At 37.9% G+C, this 23,391-nt stretch overlaps 1 protein-coding gene across 1 annotated transcript; it reads left to right on the forward strand.

Annotated features, from left to right (window-relative positions):
• Window positions 1-2,433: 2,433 nt before the first annotated feature.
• On the forward strand, window positions 2,434-19,436 carry TRIM69 (tripartite motif containing 69; the record flags this gene model as incomplete). Its single annotated transcript, XM_080808695.1, has 5 exons — window positions 2,434-2,760; window positions 6,406-6,723; window positions 7,853-7,875; window positions 7,958-8,082; window positions 18,895-19,436. The coding sequence occupies 5 exons, from the start codon at window positions 2,434-2,436 to the stop codon at window positions 19,434-19,436; spliced, it is 1,335 nt and encodes a 444-aa protein (XP_080664821.1).
• Window positions 19,437-23,391: the final 3,955 nt, after the last annotated feature.

Raw genomic sequence — 23,391 nt, forward strand, 5'->3', positions numbered from 1 at the left:
GGTCAGAAAAATATGGAAAATCTAAATGATCCCATAAGTATCGAAGAAGTAAACAGTACTTCTAGATAATGCAAAAACAAACAAACAACAACAACAACAAAACAAAGCATCAGTCCCAAAGGTTATGCTGGTGAATTTGGCCAAATACTCAAGGAACAGATAATTCTATTATTTTTACACAAGCTCAGAGAAGAGAAAAAGAAGGCACACTCCCTAATTAATTTTTTTTTAAGATTTTATTTATTTATTTGACAGAGATCACAAGTAGGCAGAGCAGCAGGCAGAGAGACAGAGGGGGAAGCAGGTTCCCCACTGGGCAGAGAGCCTGGTGCGGGGCTTGATCCCAGGACCCTGGATCATGACCTGAGCCAAAGGCAGAGGCTTTAACCCACTGAGCCACCCAGGCGCCCCTCCCTAATTAATTTTATGCAGTTAGTATAACTTAGATAAGATACGAAAACCAGACAAGGATGGTTTAAGAAAAGAAAATTAAAAGCAATCTCAGCCATGAACATAGAGGTTGAATCCTAAATAAAATACTACAAAACCAAATCTAAGAATACATGAAAAATATATCATGATCAAGATAGGTTAGATCCGGGAAAGAAAAGTTGGTTTAACATTAAATAACCTGGAAAAATCCTTGCATATATTTACCAGGAAACATGAGAAAGAATGTTCATAGTAGTAGTAGGAGTAGTAGTTCATAGTAGTACTGGTTGTATGGCAAAACACCAAAACACTCCAATTGTCTATCGACAGTAAAATGAGTAAATACAATTTTCACCAATAGAATATCATATGGAAGTGAAAATGAACGACTTTCAGTTATGTGTATTAACACAGATAAATCTTAAAAGTTACACTGAACAAAGAAAACAAAACAAATCCATATATATATATACACATATGCACACTTATATATATATATACACACACACATATATATGTGTATATATATATAAATTGGAATGTTCTCAGCAACACTATTTATAATGGCCTGAAACTGTTAACTACCAAAAAGTCTTTCAACAGTAGAATGGAGAAATAAATTATGGTATATTTACACAATGGATGAATGGATTATAATTACACAGAATTATATGTAAAAATCTCACAAATTTAAGGTTGATAAAAGAAGTCAGCAACAGGGTGCCTGGGTGGCTCAGTCATTAATTGTCTGCCTTTGGCTCAGGTCATGATCCCAGGATCCTGGGATCGAGCCCCACATCGGGCTCCCTGCTCAGCGGAGGGCCTGCTTCTCCCTCTCCCCCTTCCTCTGCTTGTGTTCCCTCTCTCACTGTCTCTCTCTCTGTGTCAAGTAAATAAATAAAATCTTAAAAAAAAAAGAAGTCAGCAACAAAAGAATAAATAGTGGATGCATTTATATAAAATTCAAAAACAGGCAAAACTAGTATATAGTGTTGGAAGTCAAGACAGGGGTCAACCTTGATGAGGGATAATGACTTGAAGTAGGCATATGGGAGACTTCTGGAACGCTATTAGTTTTGTTTCCTGATCAGGGTGATGATTACACAGATGTGTTCATTTTGTGAAGAGTCATTTAATTGTATGCATGATTCTGCATTTTTCTATATGTATGTTATTTCTGTAATATGTTCTTTTTTTATTTTTTAAATGAGTTTATTTATTTATTTGACAGAGAGATCACAAGTAGGCAGAGAGGCAGGCAGAGAGAGAAGGAAGCAGGCTCCCTGCTGAGCAGAGAGCCCAATGAGGGGCTCGATCCCAGGACCCTGAGATCATGACCTGAGCCAAAGGCAGAGGCTTTAACCCACTGAGCCACCAAGGCGCCCCTCTATAATGTGTTCTTAAAAAAGGAGGAGGAAAAGACTAGATGATATTATGGTTGGTGATATTATATCACTGAGGAATCTGATCTTCCAATTCTTTGTATATGACTTCTAGAAAACAAAACAAAACAAAACAAAAAGGTAATAACTAGTAAAACAAAAGTTGAAAGTAAAACTTTTAACTAATACATTGGGAAAGTGGGTGGAAAGAAGAATATACAATAAAAAACACTCTTAGTTTGAATGCTCTTTTTTTTTGCCTTAGTTCTCTGTTAAAGTTTAAATAGTGTTGGGAGTAGAAATAACATTATAAAATGATGAATTTATCAGATCACTTCCAAAATGGAGACTGGTGCTTTTACTCTGGCTGTACCTATTCTCAGTTCCTTTAAGAACAGAGCCCACTCTGCTGGAGTGCTGAAATGGGCAGCAGGAAAGTGAAACTCATTTTAGTTGTTCTTTTCCAAAGGTACCTTCCAGACCCTGCTCCAACATCGACCCAGGCAACTACGAGGAAGTGCATGATCTGATCACTGAGATACCCTCTAAAGTGCAGATACAAGATATTACTAAGGAGCTACACTGCCCACTGTGTAATGATTGGTTCCGTGATCCATTGATGCTAAGCTGTGGCCACAACTTCTGCCAGGCCTGTATCCAAAACTCTTGGAAGCAGCAAGCAAAGGAAACATTCTGTCCTGAGTGTAAGATGCTATGTCAATATAGCAACTGTACATTCAACCTTGTACTTGAGAAGCTGGTAGAGAAGATTAAGAAGCTACCCTTACTCAAGGGCCATCCACAGTGCCCAGAGCATGGAGAGAACCTGAAACTATTCAGTAAGCCAGATGGGAAACTGATCTGCTTTCAATGCAAAGATGCTCGGTTGTCTGTGGGGCAGTCTAAAGATTTCCTGCAGATCTCTGATGCTGTCCATTTCTTCATGGTGGGTGAGCCCTGGGCCTTGAAAAATGCCTTAGAAAAGCTGGGAAAAATCTTTTGTAGGGTTTCTTTTCTCTGCCAACCTTTATTCAGATGATTATTAGTAAGCTTAGAAAATACAACGTATCTTGCAAAGTTCTTTCTCCAGAGTTGCTGATTATAGGAAAGGAGCAGTGGAGTAGCTCCGGCCTACTCACTCAATCAATCAGATATTTACCTATACACTGCCATGAGAGAACTCTATTAGACCCCATGTAGAGTATGGATGTACAAGATATTGCTCTTATTATAAAAGTCTTGAAATTTAGTCAAGTTTAAAATGAATAAAACAACAGAAGCAAGATAGTCTACTATTGAGAGCTAAATTTTGTCACATTTATAATCCATAAATATTTAGAATTTCAAAGAAGATTAGAGAAAACGGAAATAGGGGATGTATGGTGAATGAAAGCTTGAATTGGGAAATAATTTACATTTGAATGGGCAAAAGGAAGAAATGAGTATTCTTTTTTTTTTTTTAAAAGATTTTATTTATTTATTTGACAGAGGGAGAGTAGGCAGAGAGGCAGGCAGAGAGAGGAAGGGAAGCAGGCTCCCCACTGAGCAGAGAGCCAGATGTGGGGCTCCATCCCAGGACCCTGAGATCATGACCCGGGCCGAAGGCAGAGGCTTAACCCACTGAGCCACCCAGGCACCCCAGAAATGAGTATTCTAAATGATAACAATGTAAGTAGAAGTATAGTTAGTGAGAACAGTATTACTAGAGTAGAAAATGTAGAGTTATCTTCTTCAAACCCCTATAGTAAGCTAATAAGAGCATAAAACTAAGTTTTTCTGCGACATGTTATTTTCTTTACAATTCTTTGAAGAAACAGGAATTATGATTCAGGGGAAAGGAAGCACTTGCAGCAATAACTCGCTTTTTTCCCCTGACACCCTGGGGCTTAGAGATACACCTATGGCCAGACATCTCCCAAGTTAGTGTGGATTAATTCTATGTGGTATCTCCAGAAGGAGCTCACCACCCATCAAGATCAACTGGAGGCAACCCTGAAGGAACTTCAGTCCCTGAAGAATATGCAGAAAGATGCTATCGCTGCTTACAAGGTGAGAAGCAGGATAGAGGGGTTATGAGATAGAACTGAAACACCTTGCTTGTAACTTCAGCTATATGAGTAGAAAGGTGCCTATACATATATTATCAATACACTAAGTGGCACCTGGGCTATAGAATTAGAAAGTGGACACTGTATGAAATAAGTTCTCAATGGTTGATCAACACAGAGAATAGACTGACCTTTCCTGTTACATGCTGATACTTCTGATGGCTCAGTCACTAGGTGATTGTTCTGAGGCCATGATCTGTCTCATCTTTCCTTTTATATATGGCAAAATAAGGGATTTATCAGAAGAATCCACTAAAGATTTTTATGCCCAAAGAAATATCTTTCTTTTCTTTGGGTTTATAACCAGACTACCTCTGACTGCAGGTCTCTCAGATTGCTGTTTTTTGCCATCCAATTTGATCTTTCTTAGCTTCCCCCAAACTAAATAAACTATTGCCTAGAGCTTCACAGGAGCTCTAGGAGAACATTAATAGTTAGAAACTTGGCAAAGCAGTTCCTAGGCTATGGGGCTAAACTGGGGGTTCTATTTCTTCATTAATTATTCTATGGAAGAGAATCTTCTCTGGCTTTTGGCATCTGGAAGAAGAAATATGTACAACGAGAGAAAGAAGAAGGATAGATGGAAATAATAATGTCTCCAGAAAATGTTGTTTCTGTTTTAAGAGTTCCCAGTTCAGCTATTACAGTCAACATTCATTCACTCAAAAAATACTTATTGAGTGGATAAAGTATTACACTAGATACCATATTATACTAGGGCACTATTAATTCCATTGATAGCAATAAAATGACAACTGTGATAATTACTATAAATGAAAATAAAGGGTACCATAAGAACATACATATGAAGAACTAATCTAGGCTATGGGAGGAGTGTTCTCTGAAGAAATCACCCATTAAAATTGAAAATTGAAGGATAAGTAACTTAGCCAAGTGAACTGGTTGAGGGGAATATGAAGAAAGTGGCCTGGAGAAGAATGTACTTGAGAAGTACATTCTATTTCTTGAAGTGCAAAGAGCATATGGAAAAGACCTGAGATAGGAAGTTAGTTGAGAAAAGTCCTGAGATAGGAAGCTAGACAGAGGGCCAATAAAACTGGATTATGGTATGCAAGATGAGACTGAAGAGGTACATATGAGTCCAATTATGTAGGCCCTTATAGATAACATTAGGGTATTTGAACTTCTTCCTATGAATAAGAAGCCATCATAGGGTTCAAACAGGACATGATTTCATCTCATTTTGAAAATATGAGTCTAGTTCTAGTGGCTTTGTGAAGAGAGACAATGACAAGGATAATTTTAGAAGGCTATTGCAGTGATCCCAGAGAGTAATGATAGTAACTTGGACTAGAAAGGCAGCAGAGATAGAAATAAACAACTTCAGCATATGCTTTAAAGATTTAAAAAAAAAAACAAACCTGGATGTGGTGACTGATTAGATGGGATGGGTGAGTGGAAACATCAAATAGACAGGTGGATACAGGAATCTGGAGCTCAGAAGTTGGTCTAGGCTGTAAATAAGAAGTCAGCATAGAGATTGACTTAAGTCTATGGAAGGAGAGGATATTACCTAAAAAGAGAATATACAAGGAGAAGAGGAAAGAGCCCCAGACAGAATATCAAATAACTCTAATACTTAGAGGTTGGTTAGAGGAGACAGAACCAACAAATAAGGCAGAGAAACAGTGATGAAATAGGTAAAAGGAAAACTGGAAAAGTGTGAGCTAGAGAATAGAATGAATTTTAAGAGTGCCATTATAATAATGGACCATAAAATCCAAGCTGGATAAGAGGAGACATGGAGACAGAAGACAATGATGAACAGAAATGGAAGGGGTCAATGAATAAGAGGTTTCGATGAGACCCAGTAATTGTTGCAATAGAATTACCTGATTAAGTGAGCATAAGAAGTTAATTTTGGAGAGAGTGAAATTGCTGGGGATGATAAAGTCCTGTGTAATTAAGAGAATGAGTAGATAAAGGTGGAGATCACTAGAAATGAGGAGGATAAGGATCTGAGAAGCCTGGATGTCAGAGGGTTCACCCCTTAGCGTGTCGCAGTACCTTAGGAAAGGGGTAAAGCAGTTATCAGTTTCAGTGCTTCAGACATTGCCCATCTCCTGCTTCTTCTATATTGTCCTGGAAGCAGAAGCGCATCCCCCCCAACTCTGATTTCTAGATAAGAATAGTTCTTTCAGGCTCCTTATGGCCCCAGTTTAACAGCATCACTTGGTAGACATCGGTTTGTACTTCTGGGTAGGAGGGTACTATCATTCATTCTAGAATGTTTAATTAATTAATCCCACAGCCTTATTTAATATGGCATTGGTTACCACCCTCAGTACTGCAATAGGTACCTAGAGACCACTTTTGACTATTTCATTCCTGAACTATTGAACTATTGAACTAACCGAAAAACAAAGCAAGTCTCCCAAAGGACTCCTACTATTTAGTATGGTTGAGTGATGATACTCAAGAGCCATTTTAATGCATCTTCCTGTTAAATGGTATTTCTCAAGTTGTATGAGTACTGGTGGTGTGGGCCCCCATCCCCAAGTGCTAGTCTCAGTAATTACCATGGTGATGATCATGGAGGTTTCCAGGAAAACAAGATACATCTGCAGCAACACATCTCCTTGGAGTTTCTAAAGCTACATCAGTTCCTGCACAGCAAAGAAAAGAACATTTTAAATGAGCTCCGAGAAGAGGGGAAAGCCTTGAATGAGGAGATGGAGCTAAATATGAACCAGCTTCAGGAACAGTGTCTCCTAGCCAAGGAAATGTTGATGAGCATCCAGGCACGTATGGAACAGCAGAATCCTTTCGAGTTTCTCAAAGTGAGACTCCCTATCAACATAATTATGGGTACAATAGTTGGGGAAAGAGGGTAGAAAGATGTAGAAACAGCTTTTCCCCACCAGGAGGGGGTAAGAAAAACCTATTGCAGTCCTCTTAAGATTCTCAGGGAGAAAAGCAGAAGGCTACTTTTGCCTTACACTCAATAAGAAGCTTTATTTTCACCCTCCTAAAAAAGATAATAAATGCCATTAATAATGGTATCTATTAATATTTTAATATTTCTTCATAAAGAACTTTGAAGGTTTTTTCTCAAAAATAAGAATATTGCAACCTGAGTTGTATCTTAGACTGGCTTTCAACTGACCTGTTTGAAAGATGTTTGCTAGTCTTTCCTACCTGAAGCTTGACCTTTAAAGTGTCATTATCATCTCAGCCCTCAGAAGTTTACTTAGCCAGAGCAAGAAAAAGTAGCTTTGGGACTGGAAGACCTATGGTGTTTTTCTACTGAAACAAGTAGAAGTAGAAATAGCCTATTAATTTCTCTTTCTCTCTCTTTTTTTAAAGATTTTATTTATTTATTTGACAGACAGATCACAAGTAGGCAGAGAGACAGGCAGAGAGAGGGGGGGAAGCAGGCTCCCTGCTGAGCAGAGAGCCCCATGTGGGGCTCGATCCCAGGACCCTGGGATCATGACCTGAGCCGAAGGCAGAGGCTTTAACCCACTGAGCCACCCAGGCGCCCCTCTCTTTCTCTTTTTAAAAAAGATTTTATTTGAGAGAGAGAGAACACAAAGGGAGAGGGAGAAGCAGACTCCCCATAGACTCCCCTTATCTCCTCATAGAGAGCCCAATGTGGGGCTCGATCCCAAGACCCTAAGACCATGACCTGGGCCGAAAGCAGCCACTTAACCAACTGGTCCCCCAGGCATCCCAATTTCTCTTGTTCCACATGAAAGGGAACTCTAGAAAATCAGAATAAGATAAAACCAGTTTGTCATGGGTTAGATGAAGGATACCTGATCAGAAAAGGCATACGGAGGATGGGAGGAGTCTGCACAGGATCCCAGTATTGATGGTGAAATTCTGGTGGTAGCTAGTATCACCAAAGAAATTTCTGGTGTTGATAAGCAGGCATCTAACTTCTTTATTACTCCTTTCCTCTTCTAGGATATCTCACCTCTCTTGGATAGGTAAGTGTTTCTGCATGGTATTAACATCTTTCCTTCAGTCCCTGGAGGATGTCTAAGAATAAACTATTTATGTCCCCTGCAGCTTGGAACAAGGAGCAAAGGTGTTGATGCCCAGAGAGCTTATCTCCAGAAAGCTGAACCCAGGCCTGTACAAAGGTCCCATCCAATATATGATGTGGAGGGAAATGCAGTTTTCTCTCTCTCCAGGTATCAGTGGGTAGTAGTTATTGGTTTCTGGGTCTCCCAGGAATCTATGTTCCTTCTGTGGGACCTCGTCTGTGGCCCTAATTAGTACTATAGAGTTTGCGATGGGGGAAGGGTAGAGTTTAGCCAAAAGACGACTATGGTAAGACTTCAGTCAGTTTGACTGAATTTCTTCTTGTACCATGACCAAGAATTTATGACTTTTCATTGGGAAAGAGAGTCTGATGTGAGAATTACTTCTCAGCCTATGATTTTGTTTCACTGTTCTATCAAATGTGACAACCAGTTATTTTATTCTGTTTTTCTAAATCAGTTCCATAAATCCCTGGGCTTCTCTGCCCTGAACAAGGAGGTTACTGTACATACTTTTTTTTTTTGAAGATTTTATTTATTTATTTGTTTGTCAGAGAGAGAGAGAGAGAGAGAGAGAGCGCGAGCGCGCGCACACACACACAAGCAGGCAGAGTGGCAGGCAGAGGCAGCAAGGGAATCAGGCTTCCCACCAAGCAAGGAGCCCAGTGCAGGACTTGATCCCAGAACCCTGGGATCACGACCTGAGCTGAAGGCAGCGGCTTAACCAACTGAGCCACCCAGGCGTCCCTGTACATACTTTTTTATGTAATAGAGTCTTTATAGATCCTCTTGTGTTTGATGTTCCTAATGTATAACATTTTAGGAGACTGTTTAGAGATCTTCAGTGCTTCAAAAGAAAACCAATAATTTCAACAGATGTGTCGAATAAGGACACATGTTTTTGTTTATCCTGCAGATACCAAGGGACTGAGCAGGAAAAAAGAGCTCAAATGGCAATTCAAGAACATAAAGTTCTAAGTAATATTTATAAAATAAAATTCTAAATATTTTTTAATTCACATACATTCATTATTATTGTTTGTAGTTACTGAAAATGAAAATCACAAATTTATTCCTGTTAACAAATTTTCCAAGTAATTGACAATGAAAACACAGCTTTGCTGAGGTTTAACTAATACAGAATAAAATTTACCAATTTTAACTGTGCAATTTGATGAGTTTTGACAAGTGTATAAACTTCTGTAAACATCTCTAAAAGTTTCAATCACCCCCAAAACTCCATATTCCTTTGTAGTCAGTTCCTTCATTCTCTTCCTAGCCCCTAACACTCACAGATCTGCTTTATTTCACTTCAGTTGCGCCTTTTCTAAACTCTCAAATAAATGGAATCATACATCATATAATCTTTTCTATCTGGCTTTTTTCACTTAGCATAATGCTCTCTGAGATTTACCAATGTTATTGCATATATCTATAATCTTGTTTTATGGAAACATCACTGCACAGTGATGTATCTTTTCCCATCTTATTTTTAACTTATTAGTGTTTTTATATTTCAGGTACATTTTATGTAGCTAGCATGTAAAGCCTTGTGGGTTTTTAAATCTGATCTGATAATCTTTTAATTGAGGCATTTTGACCCCTGACATTTAATGTTATTATCAATATGATTAGGCTTAAATCTAGCATCTTGGTATTTGTTTTTACTTATAACATCTGTGCTGAGGCAGTATTTGTCAGGTTTCTCACTATAAAGTTACTCCCTGACCCCTTTACACTATGGAAGGAAGTCACTATGCACAGCCCACACTTAAGGAGTGTAGACTATCTACATACATTATTTGGAATTCTTCTGCATGGGAGATTTGTTTCTGCCAGCTGGTCATTTTTTATTGAATGCCAAACATGATCAATTTTACATTGCTGTTCACTGGATCTTGTTGTAATCCTTTAAATTCTGTTGGATTTAACTTTGGCATGTAGTTAAATAACCTTTTTCCTTTTGATGCTTTCATTAAGCTTTGTTGAGGTGTTTAAGCTTTGCTAGAGTGGTTCAAGAGCAGTCTTTAATGTAAGGCTAACTCAGCCCATTTCCTAATGTAATATCCTTTTGAGTACTCTGCCTGATGTTCCATATATTACAACATTTTCCCATTATGGCTTGCAGGATTGAAAACTATTGCCAGACTTGTGTGAGCTCTAGTAATTGTTCAGCCTCCCATTTTCTAGAGATTCTTTCACTGGCCCTAATTAGTTTCACTGCACATTAATACAACCTTAAGGGAATCCCTTCGTAGATATTTGAAAGTTTCTATATAGCTCCCTCTTCTGTGTTACTCTACTCTGCAAATTCGAGCAGTGTTCAGATCACATGTTTTACTTCTTGTACTCTTTGCCCTGTAAAGTCAAAATTCACTTCTAGCAATCATTTAAAGCACAAACTGACTTTTCTTTATTTTTGGTATAAGTCGACATCTAAGAAAATCAAATGAGATTCATTTAATCTATGGTTATTTTACTAATAACGTAACTGTGGTCAAACCTTGGTAAAATATACTTCTTACTTTTCATCTCTAGACCTTTCCTTATTCTTTAGGCTTGTATTTTCTCTATTCCTGCCTTATAGTAGAAGCTATTGTTTTAGGGCAGAGGCTGGATCTTTTTTTCTTTTTTAAAAATAAATGGTCTGATAATAAATATTTTAGTTTTTGTGGATTGCATGTTTCTACAAAATTTAACTACTTAACTGTCATTGTAGTGAAATGGCAATCATAGGGGTGCCTGGGTGGCTCATTATTAAGCATCTGCCTTTGGCTCAGGTCATGATCCCAGGATCCTGGGATTGAGCCCCACTTTGGGCTCCCTGCTTGGTGGGAAGCCTGCTTTTCCCCTCTTCCACTGCCCCTGCTTGTGTTCTCTCTCTCTCTCTCTCTTGCTGTGTCTCTCACAGTCGAATAAACAAATAAAACCTTAAAAAAAAAAAAAAGAAATGGCAATCATTTACAATGTGTAAATGAATGGCTCTTAATGTGTTCAATTTTCAGTTAATGTTTTCAATACAAATTTATTTACAAAACAGGCAGCAGGCCACATTTGGTCTGCTGGTTGTAGTTTCATCAATTCCAGTGTAGGGAATAATTCAATTTAAAACACTTTAATATAGGGTGCCTGGGTGGCTCAGTTGGTTGAGCAACTGCCTTTGACTCAGGTCATGATCCTGGGCTCCCAGGATCAAGTCCCCCACATCAGGCTCCCTGCTTGGCAGGGAGTCTGCTTCTCCAGCTGACCTCTCTCCTCTCATGCTCTCTCTCTCTCATTCTCTCTCTCTCAAATAAATAAATAAAATCTTTTAAAAAACCACTTTATTTCTTTTAGTTATGTACCAGTAAAACATTACCAAAGTTTATTTACTTATTTAACACTCTCTTTTGGAAAGCCTAGTATGTGCTAAGCACTAAGTTGGACTCAATTGATACAGAAATAAAAGACATAATTTCTGTCCCAGGAAGGAGACACTAAAAGACCAGAGTAGAGTCTATGACTAGCTACCTAGGTGAAAAGTTAAGAGCTAAGCCAAAGGCATGGGAATGGGAATAGAAAATAAAGAATAGATTCTAGAGACAGAATTCCAGAAGCTGAAATATACTGGACAGGAGTTGGTAGTAGGGGATAGGGAAAGGTAATGTCAGGGATAATACTATAGGAGATACAGATTTTGGAGGGGGTTGAGGAGTTCATTTTGGCCATGTTGTGTTGAAGGATCTATAGGAAAACTAAGTGAATATATTCAAATGGGTAACTATTCTAACTGGAGCTTAGAAGAGAGGCCAGGGCTAAAATAAGCGGTATTGAGTGGGGTGGCTGAAGCTGTTGATATAAATGAGATTTCCCAAGAAAAGTGAGAACATACAGTTAAGGAGGGAGCATCTTATATAGAAATAAAGGGCAATGACGCCTCCCAAAAAGATTGAGGAATTTTGGCAAAAGAGGTTAAGAAGAAAACCAGGAAATGCAGTAGACACAGAATCTAAGGAAAAAGAATGTCAAGAAGAAGGGAGCAGTCACTCATGCCAAACGTGAAGACCAATTTAGAAAATGATTGGAGGGGTACCTGGGTGGCTCAGTCAGTTAAGCATCCAACTCTTGATTTTGACTCAGGTCATGATTTCAGGGTTGTGAGACTAAGCTCTGCATTTGGGTTCCACACTGGGCCTAAGATTCTCTTTTCTCTTTCTCCCTCTCCCTTTTCATCCCCTACCCCATCTCTGTCCCTCTCCAAAAAAAAAAAAAAAAAAAAAAGAAAGAAAAAGAAAAAAAAAAGAAAAGAAAGAAGGAAAAGAAAAGAAAAAGAAAAAAGAAAAAAGAAAAACAATATTTGGAAAGAGATTTTTTAACAGGGATAGGGACTTTGGTAAGGGCAATTTTTTTTTTAAACTCAAGATAATTAACATGTCATGTGTTGTATTAGTTTCAGGTATACAAAAAACGATTCAAGGATTCATATATTTCTCAGTGCTAATTAAGATAGGTGTACTCTTAATCCCCTCTATTTCACTCATTCTCCCACTGACCTCCCCTCTGGCAACCATCAGTTTGCGCTCTGTATTTAAGAGTCTTGTTTTATTGGGACAACACCTGTTTGGCTCATTTGGTGGAGCATGCAACTCTTGATCTCAGGGTCGGGAATTCAAGGCCCTCCCCCATGATGGGTGTAGAGATTACTTAAAAATAAAATCATTTTAAAAAGGTGGGGAGTGGTCTCTTTTTCTTTGCTCATTTGTTTTGTTTCTTAAATTCCATGTATGAAAAAATCATATGGTATGTGTTTTTCTCTAACTTATTCACTTGGCATTAGATCCTCTAGATCCATCCATGTTGCCACAAATGGCAAGATTTCATTCTTTTTTATGGCTGAGTAATATCCCATTGTATATATATCACCTCATTTTTAATCCATTCATCTACTGATGGACACTTAGGTTAGTTCCAGATCTTGGTTATTGTAAATAATGCTGCAATAAACATAGGGGTACATATATCTTTTCAAATTAGTGTTTTCATATTCTTTGGGTAAATACCCAGTAGTGGAATTACTGGAGCATATGGTAATTCTATTTTTAATTTTTTGAGGAAACTCCATACTGTTTTCTATACTGGCTGCACCAATTTGCATTCCCACCAACAGTACACGAGGGTTCCATTTTCTCCCCATCTTCCAATACTTGTTATTTCTCATGTTATTGATTCTAGTCATTCTGACAGGAGTAAGGTAGCCTTAATTTGCATCTCTCTGAGGCTTAATGATGTTGAGCATCTCTTCATGTGTCTGTTGGCCATATGTATGTCTTCTTTGGAAAAATGTCTATTCAGGTCCTCTGCCCGTTTTTAAAAAATTTGATGATTTGTTTTTTTTGTTGTTGTCTAAGTTCTTTATATATTTTGGAAATTAACCCCTTAGAGGATATATCACTTGCAAATATCTTTTCTCGTGCAGTTGTGTAAGTTGTATGAATTATTTATATACTTTGGCTCCTAGGACTGTGAGTATACTAGTGTGTGTGGTTATCTTTCAGTGCAGCAATTTTAAATGAGTGGATTGTGTTTAAGTTATATTATGAAGGGTTCAGGAGTGATTTGGAATGAAGCAGTAGTGAAGTAAATAGGTCACTTGCTTAAGAAGCTTCACTAAAAGGGAAGATGTGAATGTGGCAACAGAGTCAAAAGATGACTTTTTAAAACATTTTTAGTAATCTCTACACCCAACGTGGGGCTCGAACCCATGACCTCCACATCAAGAGTCACGTGCTCTTCCAGCTGAGCCAGGCAGGCACCCCAAAAAGAACTTTTTTTTTTTAATTTTTTTATTTTAATAAACATATAATGTATTTTTATCCCCAGGGGTACAGGTCTGTGAATCGCCAGGTTTACACATTTCACAGCACTCATCATAGCACATACCCTCCCCAATGTCCATTTCCCCACCACCCTCTCCCGTCCCCCCTCCCCCCAGCAACCCTCAGTCTGTTTCTTGAGATTGAGTCTTTTATGGTTTGTCTCCCTCCCAATCCCATCTTTTCATTTTTTCTTTTCCTACCTCCCCCCAAACCCCCGCCTTGCATCTCCACTTCCTCATATCAAAGAGATCATATGATAGTTGTCTTTCTCTGATTGACTTATTTCGCTAAGCATGATACCCTCTAGTTCCATCCACGTCGTCGCAAATGGCAAGATTTCATGTCTTTTGATGGCTGCATAGTATTCCATTGTGTATATATACCACATCTTCTTTATCCATTCATCTGTTGATGGACATCTAGGCTCTTTCCACAGTTTGGCTATTGTGGACATTGCTGCTATAAACATTCGGGTGCACGTGCCCCTTTGTAGTACCACGTTTGTATCTTTAGGATATATACCCAGTAGTGCAATTGCTGGGTCGTAGGGTAGCTCTATTTTCAGTTTTTTGAGGAACCTCCACACTGTTTTCCAGAGTGGTTCCAAAAAGAACTTTTTAAAACAAGTGAAGGAAAACAGCTATAGAAAGGCAGAAACCAATGGTATAGGACAGGGGATAACTTCTTGGAACATTGAAAAAATTAAATTAAATTAAATTTTAAAAAGACGGGATAACTGGTGGAAGGAGGGAAGAGTGAGTGAGATCTAGCAGACAGAAGTATTGACTTTCCTCAGTTTCCTCTGAAAATGGAGAGAAGATAAAATGGTAAAGGTAAATAATTTTATCAGATGGAACTTGCAGAATGAGTGGGAAGAAGTGAGGGATTCCAATAAGATGTACTATATTTTCTTTGTGAAGCAGGAGATGAAGTCATCTGCCTGGCAATAAGAAAGGAAGTGATGGTATAGAGGTTTGAGGAGGTTGCTGTAGGTCTGAAATTGCTGTTGTGAGGAACTGGAAAGTATTTGATTGGGAAATATAGGAGTTCTAGGCAGTGCTGATGGTCAAATACAGAATGGAAATAACGAATCTGCAGTAATATCTACATGTGCAATTTTGTGATTTTGTCCTACAATGGTCAGGAATTAGCATGTTAATTTTGATAGCTGGATAGATCCAGGGTTGGAGAGTTGCATAGCAGATGCTGCAGATACAAGGATAAAAGTGAAAAGGTTATTGGCAATATAACTGTCAACATTCAGTAGTTTAGGGAAGGATTTTAAGCCAGGAAGCAGCCAGATTAGGATAATATCGAGAAATGAAAGACTAGAGTTGTTAATAAAATCAAGTAATGGTTGTAGGGGAGATGAAAGTGAGAAAATAAAATATAAGAGGATGGGATATCTGAGTTTAAGATTTTAGAGAATGATGGGGCGCCTGGGTGGCTCAGTGGGTTAAAGCCACTGCCTTCAGCTCAGGTCATGATCTCAGGGTCCTGGGATGGAGCCCCACATCGGGCTCTCTGCTCAGCGGAGAGCCTGCTTCCTCCTCTCTCTCTCTCCCTGCCTCTCTGCCTACTTGTGATCTGTCTGTCAAATAAATAAATAAAATCTTTAAAAAAAAAGATTTTAGAGAATGAATAGTTCCCAATGACTACAAGATCCAGAATGTGGTCATTAATATGGATAGCTGAAATGTAATGGAGTCAAAAATCACTAGCAGTAAAATGAAGAATGTAAGAATGGAAAAATGGCTATATCTAAAAGATAGTGAAATCACTTGGGATGATGGGCTGGAGTTGGGGTAGAGGAGTAAAGTTAACCCCAAATGCAGAGAGTACAATGAGGAAGTCTGTATATAATAACATCAAATAGAGATAAAGGGTATTATGAAATGGAATGACAAGAGCCTCAAAAGAAGAGTGATTTTTACATGAGGATAGGGATTAGAGTAGTGGTCTAGAAGTGCCAGTGGTAGCTCTGAAATTAGAAAATGAATAGTCTCATGAACTTTTCAAGTTGTATTTTTTAAAAGATTTTTATTTATTTATTTGACAGACAGATCACAAGTAGGCAGAGAGGCAGGGAGAGAGAGAGGAGGAAGCAGGCTCCTTGCTGAGCAAAGAGCCCAATGTGGGGCTCGATCCCAGGACCCTGGGATCAGGGCCTGAGCCAAAGGCAGAGGCTTTAACCCACAGAGCCACCCAGGCACCCCAACAAGTTGTATTTTTTGGGAGAAAAACCAGCCAGGTTTCTGTTACGGTAAGGTGATGAAAGAAGTCTGTAAAGTGAGGATGCAGGAGAGTTATTTAGAGAGGGAGTTCTACAGGGCAAAGTGAAAGGGATGGGTGGGAGGAGTAGAAGGATGGGTGAAGGCAGAGGAACCAAAGAACAGAACAATGGGGATAAGAGTACATTAAAGGATAAATCATTGGAAGGGTCTACATTATGGGTTTTGGCCAAGCATAACAAGAATATGAAGCATGGTGGGATTAATTGGGTGTCAAGGATTCAAATGGAATTCTGAAGTTCATTTATTTATTTATTTAACAAATAGTTACTTGAATGCTTGAACAAATAGTTACTTGAATGCTTGAATGAACTATGAACAGTTACAAATTTTGAAGGTATGTGAGGAAACAAAATAGATAAAGTCCCTACCCTCTCAGAGATTACATTCTAGTGGAAGAAATGGACGTTGAAACAGTAAATAATTTCAAAAAATGATAACCATTGTTAAAACAAATCAAGTAAGGTATATTCAGTAAGTAAGTATTCATGAGAAAAAATAAATAGAATAAGGGTACAAACAGTGATGGACAGATGAAACTACTATTTTGGCATTAGCCAGAAAATAAACTTTGAGGAGTTAACTCTTCCTCCCTATGTTTTATTATGTATTTATTCCTCCCTATGTATTTATTCCAGACATTTCCAAACATACAGAAAACTTTAAAGAATTTTATAGTGAACACTGCAGTATCTATTTATATTCTATCACTGATATCTCACTGAACTTGCATGAACAAAGGCTGGAATAATGTAAAGGAGTGAACCATATGGGGAAAGAGTGTTTGAGGACAAGGAAAGAAAGTGTAAAGACCCTCAAGTCTGAAAGAGTTTGGTATATTCAAGAAACAGCCAAAAGGTAGAAGTGATTGGATCAAAGTAAATAAGGGAGGTATGTGTTAGGAGATGAGGTCACAGAAGTAGGTAAATCATGTAGGTCCTGTTTGCTCTGTAAGGACTCCAGATTTTATCTTGGGTGTGATGGAAAGCATTAAGAGTGTGTTGAGTAGAACTGGATGATCTCATTCATATGGCAGAATAGGATGCAGATGGGCAAGAGCGGAAACAGAACAGTTAAAAAGCTACTGCAATAGTCCAGGCTAGCAGTATTTGTGAAAGTTATCTGTCTGTATTCTGAGTACGCTCAGGATATATTTTAAAGGTGGAGGTGACAGAATTTACTGTTGGACTGAATATGGTATGAGAAGAAAAGAGGGGAGGCAAAGCTGACTTCTATCTTTGGAGCCAGGGCAGGCTGAGTTATGGAGGTGTGAGATGTTTGGTGACAACAGCAGACTGCGGTTCTAAAAAGGTTGGTAAGGAGTCTGAGAACTCTAAAGAAATCCCAGTTCTCACACTGGAAGAGGAATAACCCAAGACAAATGGCGATATGTGAGGGAGGGAAGATTCAGCCTGTATGGAAAAAGTCAGGATTCTACAAAGTCTCATATTAGAAGAGAATTTCTTGGAATGATACAAAAGACTCTGGCTTCTCTGGGAAGAGAAAGTTAGACTGGACTGATCTCACTTCCAAGATAAATAAATTCATTAACGGCAAGTGCATGCATATAGGTATCTGTGTCCCTCATGTGAACACATAGTTTGCTTCCTTTATCAAATTTTGTGCCAAGGTTTGGTTACCTTCCACCTAAAATTTATGTTATCTCCTTGCTGATATGCTTCCAACATCTCTTCATTTAGAATTTTTTACATTGCTGCCCACTTACTTGTCTAAACCAGTGCTACACAAATAACCTGTGATGAATAACCAGTTTTTAAAATCTCAACCTGTCATGGACTGATATATTTGTGGAAGACAATACAAATAAATTACCTGAAAAAGTGGAATTAAAAAATATTACAAAGTGCAAGCCCAGTTGTTTAATTATTAGACAACTGGGCTAATTACTCTATCAGATTCCTATAAAATTACTCTATCAGATTCCTATGAAAGTTTCTAAGACCAGGGCACCTGGGTGGCTCAGTAAGTTAAGTGTTTGACTCTTGATTTCGGCTCAGGTCATGATCTCAGGATCATGAGATCCAGCCCCAGGTTGGGCTCCTCACTGAGTCTGCTAGAGATTCTCTCCTTCTGCCCTTCCCCACCCATTCTCTTTATCTCTCTAAAATAAGTAAATAAATATTTAACAAAAAAAGAAAGAAGAAGGAAGGAAGGACAGAAGGAGAGATTCTAAGAGCTTAATTTTAATTTCTGTACTGTTTTGTCCCAGATTGGTAACCACACATTCTGATTAGCAGTGGCATAAACCACTCCACATCTCAAAAGTCCCATTATCTATTAAACCAAATACAAATTTCTCACCATTGTCTTCTAAACCCTCCCAGGTAGCTCAGAATTACCTGCCTCTAATAGGCAAGCCCTTACCCTCCCCCTCACATAAGCTACTATTTTTAACCCATTGCTTTTTGGCCTCTGTTTATCCAGTGCATCCCGAATACATCTCATAACTGAAATACTTATTGTCTTTAAAAAATTTTCCAAGGACAAACTTACCTATCTTTATGCCTTCGACATTTGTATTTTCTTAAAATTTTTTAGTACAGATTAATATTATTTCTATGGTTTTCTTTGTTGGACCATAAATTTCTTCAGAATAAAGTCAGACTTTTACCACTAATTTAAATGTGTATAGAATATAGCCATATGGGTATAAAACAAGTATATAAGTAATTACTTGTCTAAGAGCATACGTGCATGGGATGATAAAGTAGTGATTTCCGTGTAAATACGGTCTTTAACTATAGGAATTTGCATTCATCCCTTTTCTCCCATGCCCTGCTTTCTTTTCTTACTAGGCCTATCTTCATTAACTCTGGACCCTAAAACAGCTCACCCAAATCTGATGCTCTCCAAAAACCAAACCAGTGTGTGGCATGGTGACATTAAGCAGGTAATGCCCGATGATCCAGAAAGGTTTGACTCAAGTGTGGCTGTGCTGGGCTCAAAAGGCTTCACATCTGGAAAGTGGTACTGGGAAGTAGAAGTAGCAAAGAAGACAAAATGGACAGTTGGAGTCGTCAGAGAATCCATCATTCGGAAGGGCAGCTGTCCTCTGACTCCTGAGCAAGGATTCTGGCTTTTAAGACTAAGGAACCAAACTGATCTAAAGGCTCTGGATTTGCCATCTTGCAGTCTGAAACTGACTAACAACCTCAACAAGGTTGGCATATACCTGGATTATGAAGGAGGGCAGGTGTCCTTCTACAACGCTAAAACCATGACCCACATTTACACCTTCACTAACAATTTCACGGAGAAACTTTATCCCTACTTCTGCCCTTGCCTTAATGATGGTGGAGAGAATAAAGAACCCTTGAATATCTTACATCCACAGTAATTAGTCATACTATTGTGTATTCAGAGTGTTATTAAAGAGGTTATTAAAATAGTTTACCAGTCTCACTGTTTCTCTTTCCAGTTTATGGGAAACTCTAGAATAATGAAGAAAGGATTCACAAAACTAAATTCCATTCTGTGTCTTAAATGGATTTCACTGGAGCTTTTCAAGATGTCCTTCCACTTCTCTGGGGTCTTCTGTGACACAGGAGCCACTCTTCATGAGAATGATCATCATGCTATTGTTACTGGAGCAAACTGCAACTTCAGTTTGTGATGCTTGGAAAGCCTTTCCAAAAGTGCCCTGAAATTCCATTATGCTGCCATTATTCTTAGCACTAGACTCTTAATAGATAAATTTTTAGATGTATACTCTTCTTCCTATTTATTTTTTATTTTTAAGAGATTTTATTTATTCATTTTGAGAGAAACAGAGAGCACGAGAGGGGGGCAGGAGCAGAAGGAGAGGGAAGAGCAGACTCCCTGCTGAGCAGGGAGCCCAATGAGGGGCTCGATTGCAGGACTCTAGGATCATGACCTGAGCTGAAGGCAGAAGCTTAATCAACTGAGCCACATAGGCATCCCCCCCCATTTATCTTTTAATATAAATTTTGCAATAGCTTTCTTTTCTAGAACTTGTTGCAGAGATTTATAGAAAAAATGGGAAATCATCTGGGTTAGTTTATAATTTTGTCTTGAATTCTCTCAAGAGTCCAGCAAATCTGACTCTCTCTCTTTTTCTTGCTTTGTCTATGGAGGTACTTGTTTTTCTGTACTCAAATATATTTAAGTATTTCAGTCTGCTTTTGACTATGTCTTTTCCATCATTCCTGCCTATAATTTAAATATCAGTATTTTTTATCTTGTCCTCTCCAGTACACTCATCCTCCAGCGTGTTCCTTCTGTCTATAGTTCTTAGCATCATTTAGCTCAGCAGTACCCTTGATGAACTACCCCTTCTTTTCCTTCAAAGTCCCATCTAACTGGGCTTCATTCTCTGTATCTGATAGGGTTTTTGGTGGGCGGGGGGGTACCTAGGACCTACAGCACTGGCCCTTTAAAATTACAATTAGCACTCGCCAACACTCTTTGGCAGGGTAAAAGCCCCCTTATTTATCTTTCATAATGGGAAGGATACACACATACCACAGGTAATATTCTGTGGCATTTGTACTGCTGGCATTTACAATACACACATATTCATAGCTGCTGAGTTGGGCAAACAGCATGACATGACTATGGCTACTTCTAAAGAAAACTACTTAAATAAATAAAAAAAATTCATGGCACCTGGCTGGTTCAGTCAGTAGAGCATGCAAGTCTCATCTTGAGGCTGTGAGTTACAGCCCCACATTGGACATGGAGCCTACTTAAATAAATAAATAAATACGGAAATAAATCATGTATCTTTTTTTCAAAAGATTTTATTTATTCATTTGAAAGAGAGTGAGAGCACATGTATAAGCGGGGCGAGGGGGAGGAGGCAAAGGGAGAGGCAGGTTTCCAACTGAGCAGGGAGCCCAATGAGGGGTTCGATCACAAGACCCCAAGATCATGACCTGATCTGAAGGCAGCCACTTAACTGAATGAGCCACCCAGGCGCCCCAAATTGTGTATCTTAAAATAAATAAATAAACAAACAAACAAATAAATAAATAAATAAATAAATAAATAAATAAATTCACTTTAATCAGAATGTAATAGGGACTTGTTTTGTGCCTGAAACCTTGCTGGATGTTTTGAAAGACATAAAAGAAACATAAAAAGAAAAAAAGGTTCATTTGGAGAGACTTAAATTCAGATGCTTGGATATTTAATCAATATCTAAAGTCTGTCTTTGGGGATAGAGAAGTACTACAGAGTTCAGAGAAAGGAGAGGTTAATAGTCACCAGAATAGGAAGATAAAATTCTAAAGAAAAGTTGTGATTAAGTTGGAGATAGTGAAAGATGAATAGGAATGAATAAAAAATTCTAATCCGGGGGCGCCTGGGTGGCTCAGTGGGTTAGGGCCTCTGCCTTCGGCTCAGGTCGTGATCCTAGGGTCCTGGGATCGAGCCCCGAGTCAGGCTCTCTGCTCAGCATGGAGCCTGCTTCCTCCTTTCTCTCTCTCTGCCTTCCTCTCTGCCTACTTGTGATCTCTGTCTGTCAAATAAATAAAAATAAATGAAGTCTTTAAAAAAAAAAATTCTAATCTGAATTGGTAAATATATTTCTTAAAAATGAATTTTTTTTGTGGTTGATGGTTGGATAGCTGTATAAATATACTAGAAATTAGTAAACCATATACTTATAACAGGCAGATTTTATGGGATGTAAATTATACCACAATAAATTTTTCAAAAAAGGGAAAAATAAATTATTTTTCCGAATCACCAGGGGAACCAGGACAGACCACAGGTGTATACATATTTTCCACTATCTGTAGGTATCTACCTTAATATTTTCTCTAAAATACTATCTTAACTTTTCAGCATTTGTCTTATCATAGATAACACAAATTTATTTTCACACAGTTTTCCCCGATAATTGGTTATTCTATACAGAATAATTTGAGCAATCCTTCTATGTAGAACTCAGATTACAATTAAAGGCAGGAGTCCTTCTAATGAGTATGAATCCTTCTAATGAGTATGAATCATAAAACACCAATATGAGACTTTCCTGCTAGAAATAGACTCTGAATGGTATTCACTAAGAATTATTATTAGAGCTATCTTATATATTGTTTTATCCCAGGCTATAGGAGACGAGTCTGCTAGTAACAAAAAAGTAGAAGGTAAAGTCACTGTGTTAGGATTCAGAGATGAGAACCTTAAAAGGAGAATGACTGCACTTTTCTGTGACTAAATTGACCTTTAGAATAGCAGTGGCAATATCATTGCACAGTTGTATAACATAGTTGAGATATAGGAGAAAAAAAAAGAAATACTGGATTACCAAGCACTTCCTAGTTAAGAGATGCTCTGGACAAATTTATTTTTCAGATGAGTAAAAGTGATTTATTCAAAACCAGAGATATGCTTAACTACTTTACATAAAACCCTCAAAAGTTTACCTAATTGATTATTTTTAAGAATTAAATTGTAAAATATACACAAGAGAGTATTTATATATACATATGTTATGTGTGTGTGAGTGTATATATATATATGCAATTTAGAGAATGATACAAAAAACAAATACTCATTAATTGACCATCTAGTTTTGCATATAGAATAGTATCAAAATCTTTTAAGGCCCCCAGTGTCCCTCTCTAGGCCCTGAAGTAATCAATCTATATTTTGTACCTGTTTTTTTCCTTTCTGAAAATAATTCATAGGTATATCTTCCCAACAACCATACTGATTTGTTTTTTCATATATATGTATCCTTAAAAAGAAAGTTTCATTATGCCTGTTTTTTTTTTAAATTAAAAAAAATATTTATCTAAGTAATCTCTACACCCAACATGGGTTCAAACTCACCATCCTGAGTTCGAGTCACATACTCTTCCAACTGATCAGCCAGGAACCCCCCTTATGTCTGTTGTTTGAAGTTTAAATGAATGGAATCATGTTCTCTGTCTTCCTTAGTTTTTTGAAATTCAAAATTATGTTGTATTTCATTCTATGAAACCACAACAGTTTAAATATCCAAACTACTGTTGATAAATAAGCAGTTGTTTCTAGTTTTGTTTTTGGTTGTTGCTGTTGCTTTAGCAACAATTTTGCCATAAACATTATTGTACAAGATGTACTGGTAAAGGAGAGCAAGACTTTCTCTAGGTATATATCTAATAAATAATGGCCAGTAGGGTATGCACATTTTAAAGTAAGTAATGCTAAACTGTTGGTCAAAGTGACTATGCCAATTTACATTCCTAAAGTTCCCTTTAATCTATGTTTTTAGCAATTCAATTATTACCAGTTAAGTGGGTATATGATGGTATCTCATAGTTTTAGTTTGCATTTCCCTA

This window comes from Martes martes (genome assembly GCF_963455335.1).
Source record: "Martes martes genome assembly, chromosome: 7".
NCBI lineage: Eukaryota > Metazoa > Chordata > Mammalia > Carnivora > Mustelidae > Martes > Martes martes.